We start from the raw sequence: 18,970 nt of genomic DNA, 5'->3' as shown, positions 1-18,970 counted from the left end.
AATAAATTCATTATTAACCCTACAATAGTTGAGGTTTCTTTATTAGTTTTCTTAAAACCAAAACATATAATAAGCAGTAAAATAATAAATTAGGATATACTAAAAACCTTAAATTTTTAACTGTTCTAATGTTTTCGAAATAGAAAAGTAGTTGTAATTAGTATAACAATTAGAAGCTAATACTGTTCTACAAGTATATAGTTTTGACTTCGAGTAGCTTTAAAGTATGCTTTAAAATTTTCTTACTCATTGATAGTTAATCTTTTAATAAATGTTTGCATTAAAAGAAAACATTAAACTAATCTTCTTTACCTCCTGCAGTATATACTAGTCTCCAAATTTGAATTTTTGTTTTTTAAGTTTGTTTCATTAGTTTTTTATTCTTGAATTAGATGCGTTATAGAAGGTATATCTTTTATCTATTAAAACTTATGATAGTTTAAAGTAATAAGTTTACGTTTAATATTTAAATTTCAAGTTGTTTTAAGTTTTGTAATTAGACATCAAACTATACTCTTAGTAGTAAGAAGATAAAAAATGTACTATTCAACAAAATATGACTTTTTAGAGACTTCTGTTGCAGTTTTTGATATTTCGCATTTAAAACAAAACTCCTTTTGTATGTCACAAGTTTCTTATACAATAAAACTTTTAAAATTACCTAATAATTTGTTCTGTAAATAAACTACCATACAAACGATAGATAATGTTTAAATTTGTTTTGATGCCATAGTTACAGTTTTAATAAAACTTTAGATTAAAAAAAATATACACTAAGTATGTATATTGTATTTTAGATTCTGTGAAAATGTCTTTAAATTAGACGTATACGAACGGTAGTAATATTTTTAAGTGTCAAACAATTTGTTTAAACTAAGTATTAACTATTATTGCTGTCATGTTATTAGTTATATATTTTCAAACATAACAAAACATGGTGTTTAATAGTCGAACTTTTATAAAATGTAGTAAAAAGTTATTAGTTATGCTTACAACTGTAAAATATACTTTGTAAATAGTAAAAAATACAACTTTTAGTGTTTTTGTACATATTTATTTAAATACCAAAACTTCTAATTTTTTGCATGTCTTAATTTTTTTTCTAAATGTTTCCAGCGTAAATAAATCCCACTGTTCATGGATCTGAAACTTTACAACATATCCAAACTAACAAAAAACAACTTTGCGGAAAGTGTAGGTAAAGATAAAGAATCACCTAACGATGGTAAAGTAGAAAGGCCGGCAGGCAACAGAAAGGGAAATGAACAGCAAGTCGACTATTTGCTGGAGGAAATCGAAAAGATATTGAAGATACCAGACAACCAAAGAAAGGTGGTTTACGAAACCGATTGATTGCATGCAATGTACAATGTTTTTTTTTTTTGTTATATGGTATATATTTTTTTTTTGTAAGAACAAGAGGTAACTGAGTTTATTTAACTTATTGAGGAACTTAACTATAGCTATATATATCTAACAAAGTGAAGAATTATATTTATGTAGTTAAAATTAACCTTAGGTACTTTAAATTAATTTGGTTTTTCAGGTTCAAGACTCAAGAAACTTAAAGTTTTTAACGAAAGTGTTCATTTTGCTTACAACTCACCGTAAGCCTGAAAGTGAAAACATTATCTGTTCAAACAACATCGGTCATGAGGTTAGTGTTTGACAAATAAAATCATTATTGTAACAAACTCGCAGTTTTAGTACTATAATATGTTTTTTTTTTTAATTTTTAATACACTTAAATTATACTAATATAGGATTTTTTGAAAAATTTATTATTAAATGTATATTCAAAGCAAACAAGCATACAAAACATTATTACTGTTTTTCTTTGAATGAGTGGAATGTGGTATGCGTGCACTTTTGCTTATTTGTCTGCATAGAATCTTTATTACTTTGCACAAAATACTTAAATAAATGAAAAAAATTTTTAAATCATTTTTTAGATTTTTTTGATTAGAAAAAGCTTACACAAAATAAGAAGTTTATCATACATTTTTTATACGTTAATATACTCAAAACTAAAAGAAAAGTATTTTTTAACAAAAATATACATTTTTTCAGTTTAGGGTGCGCAGATTTTATTCTCAAGTAATTTATGCGCACTCTTTTGGAAAGGTTGAAGACCCCTTTTTTTAAGAATAAAATTAACAAATATATAAAACTAAGTTAATTTTGTCATTACTTAGTGCTGTTAATGTGGGAGAAACAAAAAAAAATAATTATAAAACCTTAATATATTGAATGAGTTAATAATTTATATTTTTTATACAAAAAACTTGGATAAATTATTTTTAAAAATGATAATTTTGTAAACTACAAGTTGCTCTTAAAGTTGCTTTAAATGTTGTTTTCATCAGTTTTAATTTGAAAATAAAGTATTTATGTGATGACTTAACTATATCAAAAAAAAACAAACAAAACAAAAATATGTGTAACGAGTAAAAAAAAAAATTTAATGTTTACTTTAACAAAGTATACTACGCAGAAAAGCAGACAGAAAAACAATTTGAAATATGTTTATGAAATTGCTCAAGAGTTCTTAAAAGAAGCAGAACATGAAGGTAAAGTGGTTTAGAAAATCACTTGTAAAAAAAAGATAGTTGTTAAAAATTTTATGTTTCTAAGTTTAGTGTGTTCCATGAACGTTTTACTAAATTTTCACTTCACGGTTTTTAACTTCAATTTTCCAAACAGGTGAATATTAGATTCCAGGAAAAGATGTCATCGAGTAGAAATGAAGTTATAACTAAGAAAAACTGCAAAATCATACATAAAAACTTCAACTATTTTGTAAATTTTTATACACTATTGTATATGTATGAAAAATGTTGTCATATATTTTAATTAGATTGTTGAAAAAATTGGTTAACTGTTTCAATTTATAAATTTTTTGATAATATAAAACTACTATAAAAATACTTTTTCAAAAATCATTTTCTTTGTGATTTTCATATAACATTTCGTCTATTTTGATTGTAGTTATAAAACTTCATTTATATTTAATAATATTTTTCCTTCCATTCATAACCCAGTTAAATCGTATAAATCCGTTAACAAACAGAAACATATGTCGGTATAATAAAAGAAGGATACGTATAATGTGTTATTATTAAATATTCTAGTGAACTTGTTTTACTAGGATCTTTTGTTAACAAACACTTAAATTTATATTATGAATAGTTATTTAGTAATGTCAATATTTTTTATTTTTGACGCTAAGTTTTGAATAAAACTGAAAATTTGTAGTTCAACAGTTTGTTACTTAATTGAGCAATTAACAACATTGCTAATGTTATTTTTTGCTTTATCAATTATAGGTAGGTCTTTTCCTTTATTTTTAAACATTTTAGACTGGTTTAAGCAAGTAAAAGAAGTGTAGTATGTTATAATTAGTGTGCAGTTTTCTACAAACTTCTTAATATTGAAAATTTAAGAATTAAGAACATAACAAGTTTATGTAAATTAGAAGACCTTTTTTATTTGTTGGCTTTTTTAGGTTTTTATTTATAAACAAAACATCTTACATAAGCAGAGCCTATTAAAAAAAAACCTTCGCGGACAGCGGAACTTTTAAAACTAAACACTAAAAAAAAAAATTTAATGAGTTCTAATAATTTGAAAATAACTACAGTATACTCAAAGAAAATTTAAAAGAACTTTAAGATAGTTGTTGCAAAAGAAATAACTCCATTTTTTAATTTTGGTTAAGGTTTTGCTAAGTTTTTTTAAGCTAAAAGGTATACAGAAAATTAAACAGATTTCTTGTGTTGAACGTTGCTTACACTGATGTTTAGCTAATAATTGCAAAAAGTATTTTTTTAATTTAATTATTTAAAGTTTTGACCGATTGTTACTGGTCTCTAGTTATGAGACCTGTTAACTTAAAACAGATTTAATGAAAAAAACTAATTTAATATAATTTTAGGCTAAACATAATTTATTTAATTGAAAATATTTACAATGTTGACTATTTATTGTTTTCGAGCTATAATATTAAGTTAGACACTATTTGGTCCACATAGTCAAATATTTATTTTATTTAATAAGTTTGTAACTGTTTTAGAGTATTATTTTAATATTTAGTTTTTTCGCTTTTTGTAAATAAGGTTTTGTCTTACCAAAAAAGCTTAATTCATCTAAATTTTCAGTTTAAATATATTAGTTATAACTGTATTTTAAATAATAAAATAAGTACAACACTTAAAAGAGTTTCTTAGTTTTAAAAAATTTAATGTCTTTTTTAAAACATATAAACACTGAAAATTTTACAACACTATTTTTCTTGGTAACATTATCTTATTCAAAATTACAGAACACATTTTGTGTGAAAAAACTCAAATAGGTATTCTAAAAGCTTAATAAACAACATAAAGTCGTTTATTTCTGCTGTTTGACTTTTTAGTACAGCTTATTAAGCAACATAAAGCATTTCGCTGTTAGTAAGACTTTTAAGTTATACTTTAAATTTTAATACTACTTTTGTTGTTGACAGTTTCGAGGTTTTATTTTTTCAATATGAGTAGTAATTTTTATCTAGAGTTGCAACATACTCTTAATAATACTTAAATTCATCTACTTCATTAATAATCAGGGTTAAAAAAATACTACAAATAAAATTGTAAATCTACATCTACATACAAATAAAACTATTGTAATAATAGTTCGTTAACAAAGTTAATTTTATTGCTTTAATAAAAACAGGAATAAAAATTATGCTTGCAACTATTGTAATTCATAACCACAAAACAATCCATAAACTACAAAAATTTCAAATTAGTGTAATATGAACTTTTTCTATCATTTTTTCTCAGAATTCTTTTCTTCAAATGTTTTAATTCCAATAACTTTTGCAAAATCTCTGTAGCTTCTTACATAGTCATAACTGTAAATTTATTTAACAAATTATAACTATTTGTTTAAAAATTGTATCAATCAAAATAATTTTAAAATTCCATAAGCATTTTTTAAACAAAAAATATTTAAAATAATAATATTAATAATCAAATAAAGTTTTAATATCCATTAGATCAAAGTAAAACTTTTGCATAAAATTTTTTTTAAAGAATAGCATAAACTATTAATAGTAATAAGCAGACTAACATATGAACGAAAATGATGATTCCATTGATAATAGTCACCACTATCACGACATACACTAGTATTTTAGTTTCAAAGCTTGAAGACAAAATGAAGGCTCCAACTAAATTGAAAACCAAACAAATAGATAAAATCAACATTACGGCAAAAGTTATAATCCAAAATCGCACAGTTGAAGCGATACTATTAAGGTAGTTGCTAGCTTTTAAAATAATTCCTTCTTTGTCGTAGACTACACTGTACCTAATTAAATACTTAGTTTTAGTAAAGTTTAGAAAATAAATGCTTCATTGATATAAAAACTGCCCAATTAACTAAAGTTAACTGATTATGGTGAGTATAAAATATTAAAGGATAAATTTATATACTGTTTATTTATAGTTTTGGCAAGTATAAACTGCAAACCAAACTTTGTTACCTTTAAAGTTTAAATATCAAAGTTTAGGTTTTTCATTTACTTACATATAGAGATTACTAGGGATGTTAATGAGATCTCTCATATACCTTAATTAAAAACTTATACTAAAAACTAGTTGAAATAATTTACTCATGTAAGCAAATTTTACAATGCTTGCTACCGTCTGTATGCACCCATTTCAGCAAACACGGTTCGTGTGATTTTCTATCTGTTGTTAGATAGTGTTTTTGAAATCAATTGTTAACTAAAAATATTTCAATGTGTTATAAAAAAATAATACTTGTATTTAAAATGGCCTCAGATTAAAACGCTAGTTTTATTTTTTATTGCTTTTATGACTTTTAAGTAAATTACATAACTTATGTTTCCAAATATGATTATTTCGATTGATATAAAGGATCAAAAAGTTTTGAATTCTATTAAAGCAGTTTTAATAAACAAAATAATAAATATCACAGTATAAGTAAATATTGTAAGATATATATTACTCACTTTTGCAAAGACAAAACCTGAATATTTCTCCTCCATCATCAAAACAAATGCTACAAACTAAAAAGAGAATTATCACTAAAAACAAAAAAAAACTTATAAATTATGAAAAATAGATTATGCATTAAATACTTTTAAAATCGTAAATAGTAAATCGCAATTATGAATCGCTAAAAACAAAAACGTTGTTCACCTGTTTCGTTATCTTGAATATGTAAATCCATTACTTTTATTCAGTCAATCTTTAAACTAAAAAGAGTTTTAGATTTGATTTTTTGGTCTAGTAGAATATAAGTTTTATTAGTTATGGTAGCAATAAACTAGAACCTTTTGAGTAAACCTTAAATCTAAACTTTAAACATCTCTAAAAAAGGATGCTGTAACTTATATAATGATTTATTTTTCAAATTATAGTATTATTGTAGTAGTTATAATTAAACGCAAATAATTAGGCTAACGAAACATATGTATATTTTATTATATATGTTACTCAAACAGTTAGCTTCTACTCATAAGTTGTATCATTTAACCATCTATAATTAGTTAGCTAACTAGGTTATGATTTTTTTAAGACAACTAGAATCGTTGTCCTTAAAACTTTTTAGAAAATTTATGTAATTACTTATAAGAGTCTAGTTTTGGATGTTACATTTAAACACTTTGATAGCTATCTGTAATGATTAAAATTAACTTTCCTAAAACTTGATTAAGTATTAAAATAATTGATTGAATAAAATATTCAATTTTATTTCAGTATTAAGAAGCCTAGCAACTAGCCTAGTTGTAAAGTAATCGTACATAAAGTTTGATTCCTTGTGTATCATTTATTATATATTCAATTATAAGGCTCTGATCAAACATCTTAGCTGTTACCCGATTACACATGTTTTAAGCATTTTACAAACTAAAGGCGTCAGTTATAGAAAATCAGTATTTTTCTGACAAACTGCAAATAAGTTGCAACTATTAATATGAAATTTACAATTACAAAACTTAAACGCTACCATTGTTAATATGATACTTTTTTCAAATTAATAATACCCTTTAAATCAGGGTTTTTCAAACTTGTTTCAAATGGTCCGCTTTAAGGAAATTAAACAAACTATGACCACCTTGTAATAAGATTACTCTAAAACTATTAAAAAACGCCTAAAACCTTTTTGTTGCTCTTTATCAGCAACTTCAGAATATCTAGTGTAAGTTTCAAATTATGACCTCATAGCCCGCCCACCTTGTGGCTCCTTTACTGCTCATTGCTTGGCCCACTTGGCCCACTTTAGGAAACCCTGCTTTAAAATCATTCAGTAGTAAATTTAGTTCCTTAATAGTATAAAGCAGTGGCGTAGCGTGGTATTTTGGTCAGGGGGTGCGCAAATTTTTTTCTCAAAAAATCCTCTAAATTAAAACTTTTGTAATTAGCTATAAAAAAAACTTTTTATAAGTAAAATAATTGAGATAAATTTGTTAAGTAAAATAAGTTCGTTAACTGTTTTAAAAATATTTATATGTTACAAAATTAAATAATTAAATAAAAGTATAAACTTCATTAGAATTACTTATACTTAAAAAAAATGTAAACTTACTAAATGAAAATTGTTCTTATTACTTATAGTGAACTTAATATCTTTAAAAATTAGTATATTCAATAAAACGAAAGTATCTGTTTTATTTACGAAAAAAATATCAATCTCTTTAATATACAATACAACAGTGATAACAACACCTCATTGCACATAGTTTTAATAAAGTTACACAGTAGTTAAAATAGACCAACTTTATAACTGTTATTACAGTTTATTACAACTTTGTAAAATAGTTAAAAGTATACTTTTTAAATTTAATTCATTTGATTGTATTTGTTTAAAATAAAAATTATAAACAAACTTTATTTCTCATAGGCCGACACGCTTATCTTGTATGTTTACAAAAAAAAAGTTCAGAAAACTAGCAGTAGACTTAACAATGTAGCATAGAAAAAAATGTAAAATTGTTTAACTTTTCTTGAAGCGTGACGTATTTTTGTAAACTTTTTGTAGAAAAATAATCAGCCATAAGGTTATACTACAGCGGTGCGCTATATTAATTGCGTACTTTTTGAGTCTAAATTCTTATGAAATTAATGAACTTATAAAATTTTTCCTTATGGAGTTTTTCATCAACATCGGTGCGCATTTGCAATTACGCACCGAATCAGTATATTGAGTAATAACATGTACTTTCCTAACTTGTCACTAATCGGTATTCAAAATTTCGTTTAACTTTATGAATACTAGATAAACATAGTTGAAAAAGGCAAATTAAGCAGAAAAAAAAAAAATAAAGGATAAAGATATTACATTCTTTTTTTTTACATTTTGCTTTTTTGGGTGGCACGCATGCGCCAGTGTCCCTCCCCACGCTACGCCCCTGGTATAAAGTATTAAAATCGGCTATAAACTAGTTAAACCTTTTTTCTGTACTAGACCACATTTCAATTCTCAACTCTAAATTTTATGTTCAGTTAATTACAACTTTGTTATGTTTTTATAATAACGATGTGTTTTTGGAGTTAGAATCACATATAACTTAGTACTAATTTAAGCATTTTAAAAATTACTATACTTCTCTTTTTTTAACTGCTTTTTAGTATCGCAGCTATAAATATTTCACTTAGCAACTATTTTTAAGTAAACTATTTCACTGATTAAAAGTTTAAACTGTTAAAACATTAATATATTTTAGTACATTTTGAAGAATTTTGAAAATAACTTTTTATAGAATTAGAAGAAAAATAATAATTTACAAAAATAAATTGAAGCGGTATGACGAACACAATTGTTCTTAATTTGTAAAAAACCATTTAGAATAAACAAGACTTAATAGAATACCAAGAAAAAAAGTTTAAAGACTACAAATAAAACACAAGACTTAATAGAATACCAAGAAAAAAAGTTTAAAGATTACAAATAAAACTGATTTATTACCTTTTCTTTCTACAGATACTACTAAGCAAAAAAATAAAATGCTGTTTTATTTTAATAACAACCAGACAAGATCAGTAGGGATTAAACAATAAAAAAAATGTTAGTTTGTGTCGGAATCAAATAAGTTTTATTGAAATTTAAACTAGTTCAAAAATGCCAAGATAACTTAAAAAAGAAAAGAAATAGAGGAAAATTATCAAAATTAATGTTTAATTGATACATTTTGGTTCCAAGAGTTTCATAATCAGTTTGTTACATTTTAGCTGAACTGTATTGTCTTCGAATTATTTTTTGAAATTGTTTGAGTTATCAGTAAGTTTTAACAATTGAGTAAGTAGTATTATTGTGAGTTTTTTGAATCTATCATTATTTATTGAACAAATACTTACAAACTTAAGAAAAATTACATAGCCGATTCTTAGAAAGTCTAATTTACTATTGAACGATTGTTAAGTGAATAAGTATAAAAATATGTTGTCATTTTAAAAAACCACTAAATAAACTTAAACTTATTTAAGAGCAACAAGTTTTACTGTTTAAAAAATATTATAATAAAACGTAAAAAAAGCTGTTATGTCCTATAAAGTTGAATGTTTAGTAGATTTTAAAGTTTAAAGCCAAGGATGTATATATTTATATAGTTTATCGAACAGACTAAAAAGACGCTCAAAATACTCGGTTCTATTGCAAGAAGAACCTTTCGGTTATACAGCCAAGGATAACTAGAGATGAAAATTTTAATATTTTTCTACTCTGGCTAGCAAAACATCTCAAATAAAATACTTCTATTTGCTTAATAACTTAAACTATTATACAAGTAGTTGTAGAGGTATAGGGCTATTTGTTCAGTTACTTAGTTTGATAATAATAAATGAAAAACAAGTAACATCAATGAATTTTTCCTAAAACACTACTCTACCTATGGGAAATAATAAAAACTCTGCTTGTGGGAAAGGATCACAATTGAACGAGCTGTAACTGTTCTAATTTAAAAGATTTCTTTTTTTTTTCTTTAATACATGGTTTTACAATCAGTACAATTTGCTAACCCATAAAAAAGCTAACTTTTTCGCTTTAAATAAAGTTAGCTTTATATAGATACCAATGTTGTGAGCAAATATAAATCTAGGAATATTTGCTCAAACTGTAATAAAGTTGTATAGCTAGCATTTTCAAACCTAAAAGTATGAAGTCTTGGTTTAAAAAAATATTCAGCTAAGTAAAAAAAAAAAGTCATAGTTGTTTAAGTAATACAGGGTTGCTAAAGGTTGAAAATAAAATTCCAAGTTTTCTAAATTTCTTCCATTATTTTTTAAAGTAAGTCTTTCTGTACTTTTAAAGTAACAACAAATTTTTTGATAAAAGCTCGTGTTAATTAGGAAAAGAGTATCTAAAAATGCTAGGTTAAATAAGTTTTAAAATAAATAAAATAAATGATAATACAAAATAAAATGTTTGGTAAGTTTTTGATAGCTTATCTAAATTTTATTTTTTCAACTAAAAAATTATTTAAATTCCAGTTTTTAGTGATTTTTGTTCAAAATTCTAGGTTTTTTTCTTTTTATCAAATTCAAGGTTTTTTCACAACCCTAATAGTGGGAACTAGTGATCAATTGCACGAATACGAAATTGCACGAAGACAATTTTGCACCAAGGGTCATTTTTGCACGAGAGTAAAAAAAAACTAAAAGATAAATAATAAAAAAAATAAAGTTACTGACCGAGGGTAAGGGGTAACAGTGATAGTAAAAATAGAAGAATTACTTTTGAAATTGTTATTAGTAAAAGGTTTAAAATGAACAAATCTGAAATAATAAATTAAAAAGAAAAAAAAAGCTACCGATCGAGGATAAGGATTAGGGTTAACAGTGATAATAAAACAAATAAAAATTTAGCAAGTGCAAAAATATTTCCGTGCAATTTTGTCCGCTAGTGTAAATTTGACACCTACCCCTAGTATTAGTACTTGCTGATTTTTTTTTTTCATAACAATAATTAGAACAAATATCAATAAATAAAGATAATAATTTAAAAGTAGGCATGTTACCCGAAAGAAACGAATTATTAAAAATTTTTTCTGTATATAATGGTCTATTAAGTATTATATTAAAACAAACTACAAAATCAAATAAAGTGTGACAACTTTAAACTTAACAAAAAACTTAGTAAACAAAATCCTTATTACAGAGATGCAATCTTTAAAAATGAGCAAAAATAAAATTAGATTATAAACTGACACTCTAAAGTCTAAACTGTTTTAATGAGAAATATTTTAGAAGTAAATTGTTTATTCCAACAAATTAAAGCGAAAGCATTTTTCTAAACTGGAATGTTTTAATTACTCAACACGATAGAGTAGCCACAAATAGTTAAACTAAATATAACTTTCTAATAACAATGTCAAATGTCTTCGGGTACAATTTTATTAATAGAAAGATTTAATAATATACTAAAAATACTACCATAATGTGCTTTAAAAACGTATTTTTAAGTTTTAGTTATAAAAAAACTAGATAACTAATCAGTTTATTTATGTAATAACATCAATGCAGACTTAGTTGTCAACTAAAAATCTTAAAACTTTACCAGAAATAACGATCAAGTGTAAAGTATTATTTGTAATAACAAATTCAGCTAAACGAAATTCAACTATTCAAAATAATTCACTATAAAAATTTCCCGCTAAAAGAAAATCCCCCGTTTAGAAACTGCCTCCGAGCGCATCAGGCATCCTCTCAACCTGGTACTGCCTGTTGCTGATGTAGATGATGGGAACCCCGTCAACCTTCCTTATCCTCCTCTTCAGATCTCTGTTGAGATTCAGTCGTTATTAGTATTTCAAAATAGTGATAATCTATCATGGCAGAGAAAATTTGTTATTAGTATTTCAGACTAGCACCATTTGATTAAGTCATGAGCAGAAAACAACATTGTTAATAAAGTGCTACTATATTATTATTACAAAAAAGCAATTTTTTATTTTCTACTATTCTTTATTAGCTAAAACTTAACATTTATGGTTCTGAACTTTTTAAATTTAACATTTCTAATAAAAAGTAATTCTTTATCTTATACTAATCTATATTAGCAACAGTATAATATTTATGTTTCTAAACGTTTTAAATCGGACATACAGAAACAATTATCACAAAAATAATATTAATTCACCTGTCATGAGTAGCCACCATGTAACACTTGTGTTTCTGCACTCTCTTAACCAAACAGTCGTCGGCGTAGCTGCATCCCTGGTCGCAATGCAGTCTGGTTATCAGCGGATCCTTCACTATTTTCAGTGCCAGCATTTTGCCTGAAATGTTAAATATAATTTTATTGATGTTTATTATTAACAATTACTTGTATGATGAAATTAATTTTAAATACTTTTATACTCTTAATCTAAGTTATGTGTAGCAGATCTTTCACTATTTTCAGTGCTAGCATCTTTCCTGTTATTAAGTATTAACGTTATTTTTAGTTACTATTATACACTTAATTTTTTAATTGTTGTTACCTTCTTATAATGTTGGGTTTGTATATAAAGCTATCTATCTTCAGTGAAAACATTTTGCCTTATATGTATTATGAAGAGAAAAATAAACTAACTTTTAATGATTTAACAATTAACACTACAATTATTTAAGGTTGAATTTGTTGCTTAAGTGCAGCTAAACATAACAATCATTAGTTTTCAAAACCTATTTTCTCTTAAACAGGATACCGTAATGTTGACAGAAAATTATTTTTTTTTAATCTAAGCTGTTGTATAGTTTAGTCATGAAATATTTTTGTTTGTACGTTCCATTACAAAAAAACTCTTTTTAATATATTATAAAATAATAACTAGTTGCCTCTATTTAAACAATCTGCAATAAATTTTTTTTGTAAAAAAGATCAATTCAAAACATGTAACAACAGAAGCAATAAAAATTTAACATATTTAACACTTCATGAAACTTTACAAACATACAAGACAAAGCAATAGATTTTGCGTTTTTATTTAAGACATTTAGCAATACAAATTTTTAATTTATTCAATTAAACCACTTTTACTTGTTCAAACTTATAAATTTTAAAGAAGCAACTAAAACTTGAACAAATAAACTATTCTTATAATTTATACTAACATACAAAAGTTACAACTCTGACCTTCTATAATTATTTTTACACATTAATGCTTTCGCATAAAAGGTTCAAAACACAACCCAACCTGCTTTCTCCAGCTCGGACATGACGCAGTCGGTGACGTAGACGTTGCACTTGGCCATCAGCAGGTCCATGCTGCTCCTGATGAGGTCCAGCTTGTTCTGTATGGAGTGGTTGATGAAGTTGGTGTCCAGCAAGATGTTGTACGGCGGTCCCAACTGCGTGTTGAACTTGTGGAACATGGCCGATGACGATTTGATCTGAACATTGATGGTATTGTTAGTTACAAATAATTAACAGTTGCAGCTAAACTTGAACTTGTGTTGAACAAACACACAACAAACTGTATTGTTTGCTGTTGAAAGTGATCTGGAAATCATATTTTCTAAATAATTATTATTAAAAAGCTTAGATTTAAATTATTGTAAATTATGTACCAAACAAGCAAATTGACTGATGTTTAAAATATAGTGTTATTAAAATCCTATTTAATTAAAGTAGTCAAGATTGTTTTTGAAATTGGAATCAGGTTTTCTAAAGCAGGTTTAAGTTTAGATGTATTTCCCAGTGAGTAGTTTCAAATTCAAAATGCATAGATTATTCATTTTTTCATTCCTAGTTTTATTGAACATTTAAAATTACACTTAAACGCTATCTTTGTTTTGTTTTTATAATTACCATTTTTAAATTTTTAAAAAAAAAGGTGTAATCACAGTTGTATTCTCGAAGTTTCTAAATAAAATAATAGTAACTTATACTAAACTGTAAAAATTTAAGAGAAATAATAAACAATGATATAAAAATTTTCTACATAAATAATTTACTTGACTTTAACTTCTACTTTGCATTCAAAAAATAAATAAAAAACTTTAAATTTTTATAGCTAGAAAACAGTTTAAACTTTATTAAGATATAAAAAACTTAGTACTAGCTAAAATAACGTCTTTAGCAAAACGCAAACTTTCAAAATTGAAAAAGAACTTCCTTACAGTTATACTTAGTTATAAGTACCATAAATTACAATTGTAAAATAAAAAAAAAAACTTAATTAAATTTTCAGTTATGAACAGGGTTCAAACTAAAGTTTAACAATAAAATTTTAAGGAAGTCCATGAAAAAACTGCAAAAATATAGGTAAAGTTATCAAAACAATTTTGTGTCAGCTAGATGGTCTTTCAGAACAACTACATACTACTGTTCGCAGAGTTGCCAAAGGTTCTATGAAAAACTTTTCCAGGTTTTTAAAGAACAAGTTTCTTTGACCAGTGTTAGAATACAATTAAGGTAAAAAGTTACTTAAATAGTATAACAACATCGAAAAGATATATTAAAGTATTTTTATTTTTTTTTTAACAAAAACATTAATGATACAAAAATATATATATATATATGTTAGAAATAACATATTTAATTGAAAATTCATTACTTTATCACAAATAAAATTAGTTTAAATTCCAGGATTTTACAGGCTTTTTTTGTTAAAGTTATCAAATTGCTGATTTTCCCGAGTTTTTTTCAACCCTTTTTTAAATACAATCTTTTTAAACTTACTTTTATTATATTGATTTATTATTTTTTTAGCTTACTGTTGTTACAAACCTTTTATTCTAAACTTTTTTAAAATTTGTTAAGACAGGTGTTTTTTTAATGTTGCATAGATCATTTCCTGAAATTTTGAGGTATTTATGTAGAAAATTAAACGGAAATAGATTTTTAGTAAGTTCTAATTATTACTTTTTTTAGTTTTATACTATCTACAGCAGGGTTTCCCAATTTTTTTTCAAAAGGCCTCCTAAACAGAAATAAAAAAGCTATGGCCCCCTCCACCAACAAAACTCAAAAATCTACCATTAAAAACACCTAAGACCTTTTTCTTTTGCTCTTCGCAATCGACTCCAGAATATCTAGTGTAATTTTCAAATTATGACCTCATAGACCCCCTTTGGTCCCTTTGCTTTTGCTCCTCATGACCCTCAAAATTTCTGTCATGGCTGCCAATGAGGTCACTTGGCCCACTTTGGGAAACCCTAATCTACCAAATGGTTTTGGCATACTTTCTCCAGGTTTTAAAAATCACGCATCTTAGGGTCTATTTTTGGTTAAATTTAACTTCAAGGTAAAAAACTATGTTTAATACAATAACAACATTAAAAATATATCTATAAGCTTCTTTAAAAGTTTTTTATAAAAAATTTTTGATGATGGCAAAAAAATTTTTTACTACTTAACATGTAAAAGTTGTTTAAAATCAAGTTTTTTCAAATTGTTTTTAAGCTTAAGTTGTCAAACTTCAGGTTTTTACAGCCCTGTAATCTTTTTTATTCTCTGACTTTATCCAGCTATATCTCAAAAAATTATTTTGGTTATTAAAAATATTTATATACAAACTTTTGGCTTAATTAAAACTCTACAAAATAAGATGAAGTTCCAAAAAAAAAAGTTTACCCCTTCTCCTATGCCCAAAACAAACATATGCTCATATGCTTAAATTATTTATTTACACTGCATAAGTTGAATTCAAGATATAAATACTCACATTGGTGTTGATCTTCATCCTGCCATCGTCCTTCTTCACCACCTGCTTGGGCTTCTGCTTCTTGCCCTTGTGCAGCCGGGTGTCCTTCAAGCTGATCATCCGCTTCTGCGCGAACTTCCTTGTTTTCCGTACTTTGCCCATGTTAGTTTATAAAAGCTGAAATTAATAATTAGTACTTATCAAAGTCTTATGATTTCACTGTACAAACACTGTAAGCTTTTGTTGGCTAAATCAGCTGTATGTTGCCCTTATTAGTTTATATAAGCTGAAGTGTTGAATACTTTGTAAAATTATCATTCTGACGTAACAGTATTAACTCATTTGAACTTACAAACTTTTGTTATTGTGACAAGTATTCACTAAATATATCAATTAGATTTAGTGTAGTTGAAGGATTTATAACCTTTAGAAAAAAAGATTTAAGTCACATCAATCTAGCCTGAGTTTATCATAAAACAGAAAATAAACTGTGTTTATTAAGTTTAAATACCTTAAAACATTAATGATTTTGACTTGATGAAACATAAGTTTTTAGAAAAAAGTGAAAAAACTAGCCAGAATAATTATAAATATCCAAACTAGACTTAGTTGGCCTCAGTTTTTTTAAAATCTTAAACTAATCTGAGTTATCCAGAGTGTGTGGCAACCCTTAAAGTGTATAAAAAAACTATGCAAAATAAATATAATCAATTTTATAGGCAATTTATTTTAAAATATAACTTTATATGCACAAGTTTTTAAACAAATTTAAGAATTTATAGATTTATGTCTCTTTTCATTTACAAAATAACATTCCAAAATAAGTCACTTTGCACAACTAAACAAAAATATTAAAATAAAAAACTACAAATTATAAGTGATAAAAGTTAAAAATTTATTGCATAAATTACACAAGATAGAATTGCAGCAACAGAAAATATAGTGTTGGTCAAATCATGTTTGCTTGCCCATCATCCAATTATTTAATGATATTGTTATACAACTATTGTATAATCATTTCAATAAAACTTAAGCTTTAGCTTTTGAGTTTATTATAACAAAGTTTCTTTTTTGCACAAATACTGATTGTAAACTTTTTGAATAAAATAAGTATAAATATTAATCCCTGAAATCAGTGGATTTTTTTTATTCAAAAATGAACATATTTTGTTGCACAATGGCTTTACAATTCTAAGATTTTTATACTACTAGACTTATAACACATTAAAGCAGAAATCAAGCATGAGTAACTAAAGACTAGCTAGTTTTTATGGAAAAAACCATAAAGTGACTAAGTTCACTATTAATCAAGCTTGAATAATAAAAATATAATTTTTTAGTTGCCACATTTTTTTGCAAATTTTCTAAAGGTTTTCTGAATTTCTTCTAGGTTTTTGAAAGTACACATTTTTGGGACTATTTCTAGTCTAAAAATTAGTTTAAAGTAAAATCTGTAATAGTATAATTGTAATAGTATAACATTTAAAGATACTGTAAAGCTACTCTAAATGTGATTTTTGATGATCACAGAAAAATTTAACTTCAAGGCAAATGTTTTGTGTAAAATTAAATTTTACTACTTAACATGTAAAAATTGTTTAAAAGTGAACTTAGTTCAAATTTTCAGGTTTTTGAAGTTTTTTTCAAAATTTCAGGTTTTTTTTTTTGGCTAAACTATTAAATACCAGGTTCTTTCAAGTTTCAGATTTTTTGAAAACCCTGAAAAACCAATTAAATGAATAACTTTACAATTAATCAATCTTGAATGCTAAAAAAAAACATTATAATGAAAAGGAAAGAAGTTTACCATCTTCTAATATAAAAAATATTAAATCATAAAAACTAGCCTAAGCCTTGTGAAAATCTAAAATAAACCTGAGACTAATAAACAAACTAAACAAATTCTAATTTTAGTTAGAGTTAGCTAGAATTATCATTGAAATACAGTGGTGTATAGTGTGTGTGGCAACTATGCTTACTTCAAATGTTACAAGAGTAAGACAATAATTTTTAAATTATTGTTAATGTTTGCTTTTATGTACTTTATATTAAATTATTTTGACTCATTATTTTGAGCTAAAACTTAAAGGTTTTTTGGTGTATTATTAGCAAAATTTAAATTAATGTTTGTTTTATAACAATACATATTAGTAAAACTATGACTTAAAAAGTAATAATTAAAATAAAATAGAAAATTTTCAAGTTATTTTTTTTATTCATTTTGTCTATACTTGTAAAAACTGACATTCAAGATTAACACATTAATGATTCAAATTTTTCTCATCTTTAAAAATTTCAAAGGTTTTCATATTAAACACATACTACAAAGCAGAGTTGGAATATTGACTGTGAGTAAATTTTCTAAAGTACCTGAGCATGACATTTAAGTTGAAACAAATAATAATTCAGTGATTGAAAATAAAATTATTGATTTCTGTAATTCTCATTAAAACTAAGAAAAATATTGTTAACGTTTAAGAAGTAGTCTTCTTATAAGTAAGTACTTTATGCAAACCATGATATACAACTTTTTAATCTTTTTTTTTCAAAATTTGTATTTTTATCTTTGTATACCTCTGCAAAAAATACTATCACACCTATAGAATTTTATACACATAGAAATAAAATCTTGAAGGCAAAGCTTTAATATCAAATATGAACAGTTGTTAAAAGTTATAAGCTCCACCAATAGTTTTCATTATCAAATAACCTTAAAACTACTCAACATAAAATTATGAAAACTTTTATTATTTTCACATGATTAAGTTAGCTTAAAATGACAGTGAAACAATAATAAAAGTTGAGAGAAAACTGTTTTTCTTAATTAAATTTGAGTCATAGTTTGTAAACTATTCTGAAACCGTTAATTAAAACCTTATAAAAATAATTTTATTTAAAATTTTCTACTCTTTTTAATAATGCTTTAAAGGAACTTAATGTAAATCAAGATAGAACAAAAATTAAAATACTAAAGACCAAAACAGTAAAATCTTTTTTTTTCAAAAAGTTATATAGCATTTTTTTCTCACTTGTACACAATAAAATATTCTTTGATATAGCAACTTAAATTAGATCTGTTTTTTTAATTGTTAATGAAAACTAGGTAAAACAAAAATGCATTATATAAAAAACTCACTTATATCTAAACACTATTTTTAATATACTTGATACTATATTTTATGTAAAACATGAGTTTTTTTTTATAAACTTACATTATAACATATACACTTTTATAAAAATTTAGTAATGAAGTAATAAATTTTCTACACTTTAGAGTTTTAGTAAATATATAAACTTTGTGTTACTTTCTTGATACTGTTGGCAAAAACATAAATC

The 18,970-nt window shown here is 25.0% G+C and overlaps 1 protein-coding gene across 1 annotated transcript; it reads right to left on the bottom strand.

Annotated features, from left to right (window-relative positions):
- Window positions 1-11,464: 11,464 nt before the first annotated feature.
- On the bottom strand, window positions 11,465-15,806 carry LOC145831529 (rRNA-processing protein FCF1 homolog). Its single transcript, XM_082938809.1, has 4 exons — window positions 15,656-15,806; window positions 13,184-13,379; window positions 12,145-12,283; window positions 11,465-11,786 (listed from the first exon to the last, which is right to left on the bottom strand). The coding sequence occupies exons 1-4, from the start codon at window positions 15,794-15,796 to the stop codon at window positions 11,678-11,680; spliced, it is 585 nt and encodes a 194-aa protein (XP_082794935.1). The 5' UTR covers window positions 15,797-15,806; the 3' UTR covers window positions 11,465-11,677.
- Window positions 15,807-18,970: the final 3,164 nt, after the last annotated feature.

This window comes from Thalia democratica, chromosome 3 (assembly GCF_965202585.1).
Source record: "Thalia democratica chromosome 3, ktThaDemo2.hap1.1, whole genome shotgun sequence".
NCBI lineage: Eukaryota > Metazoa > Chordata > Thaliacea > Salpida > Salpidae > Thalia > Thalia democratica.
Note: the sequence above shows the minus strand (reverse complement) of the source record. Positions and strands in the feature narration are given on the sequence as shown.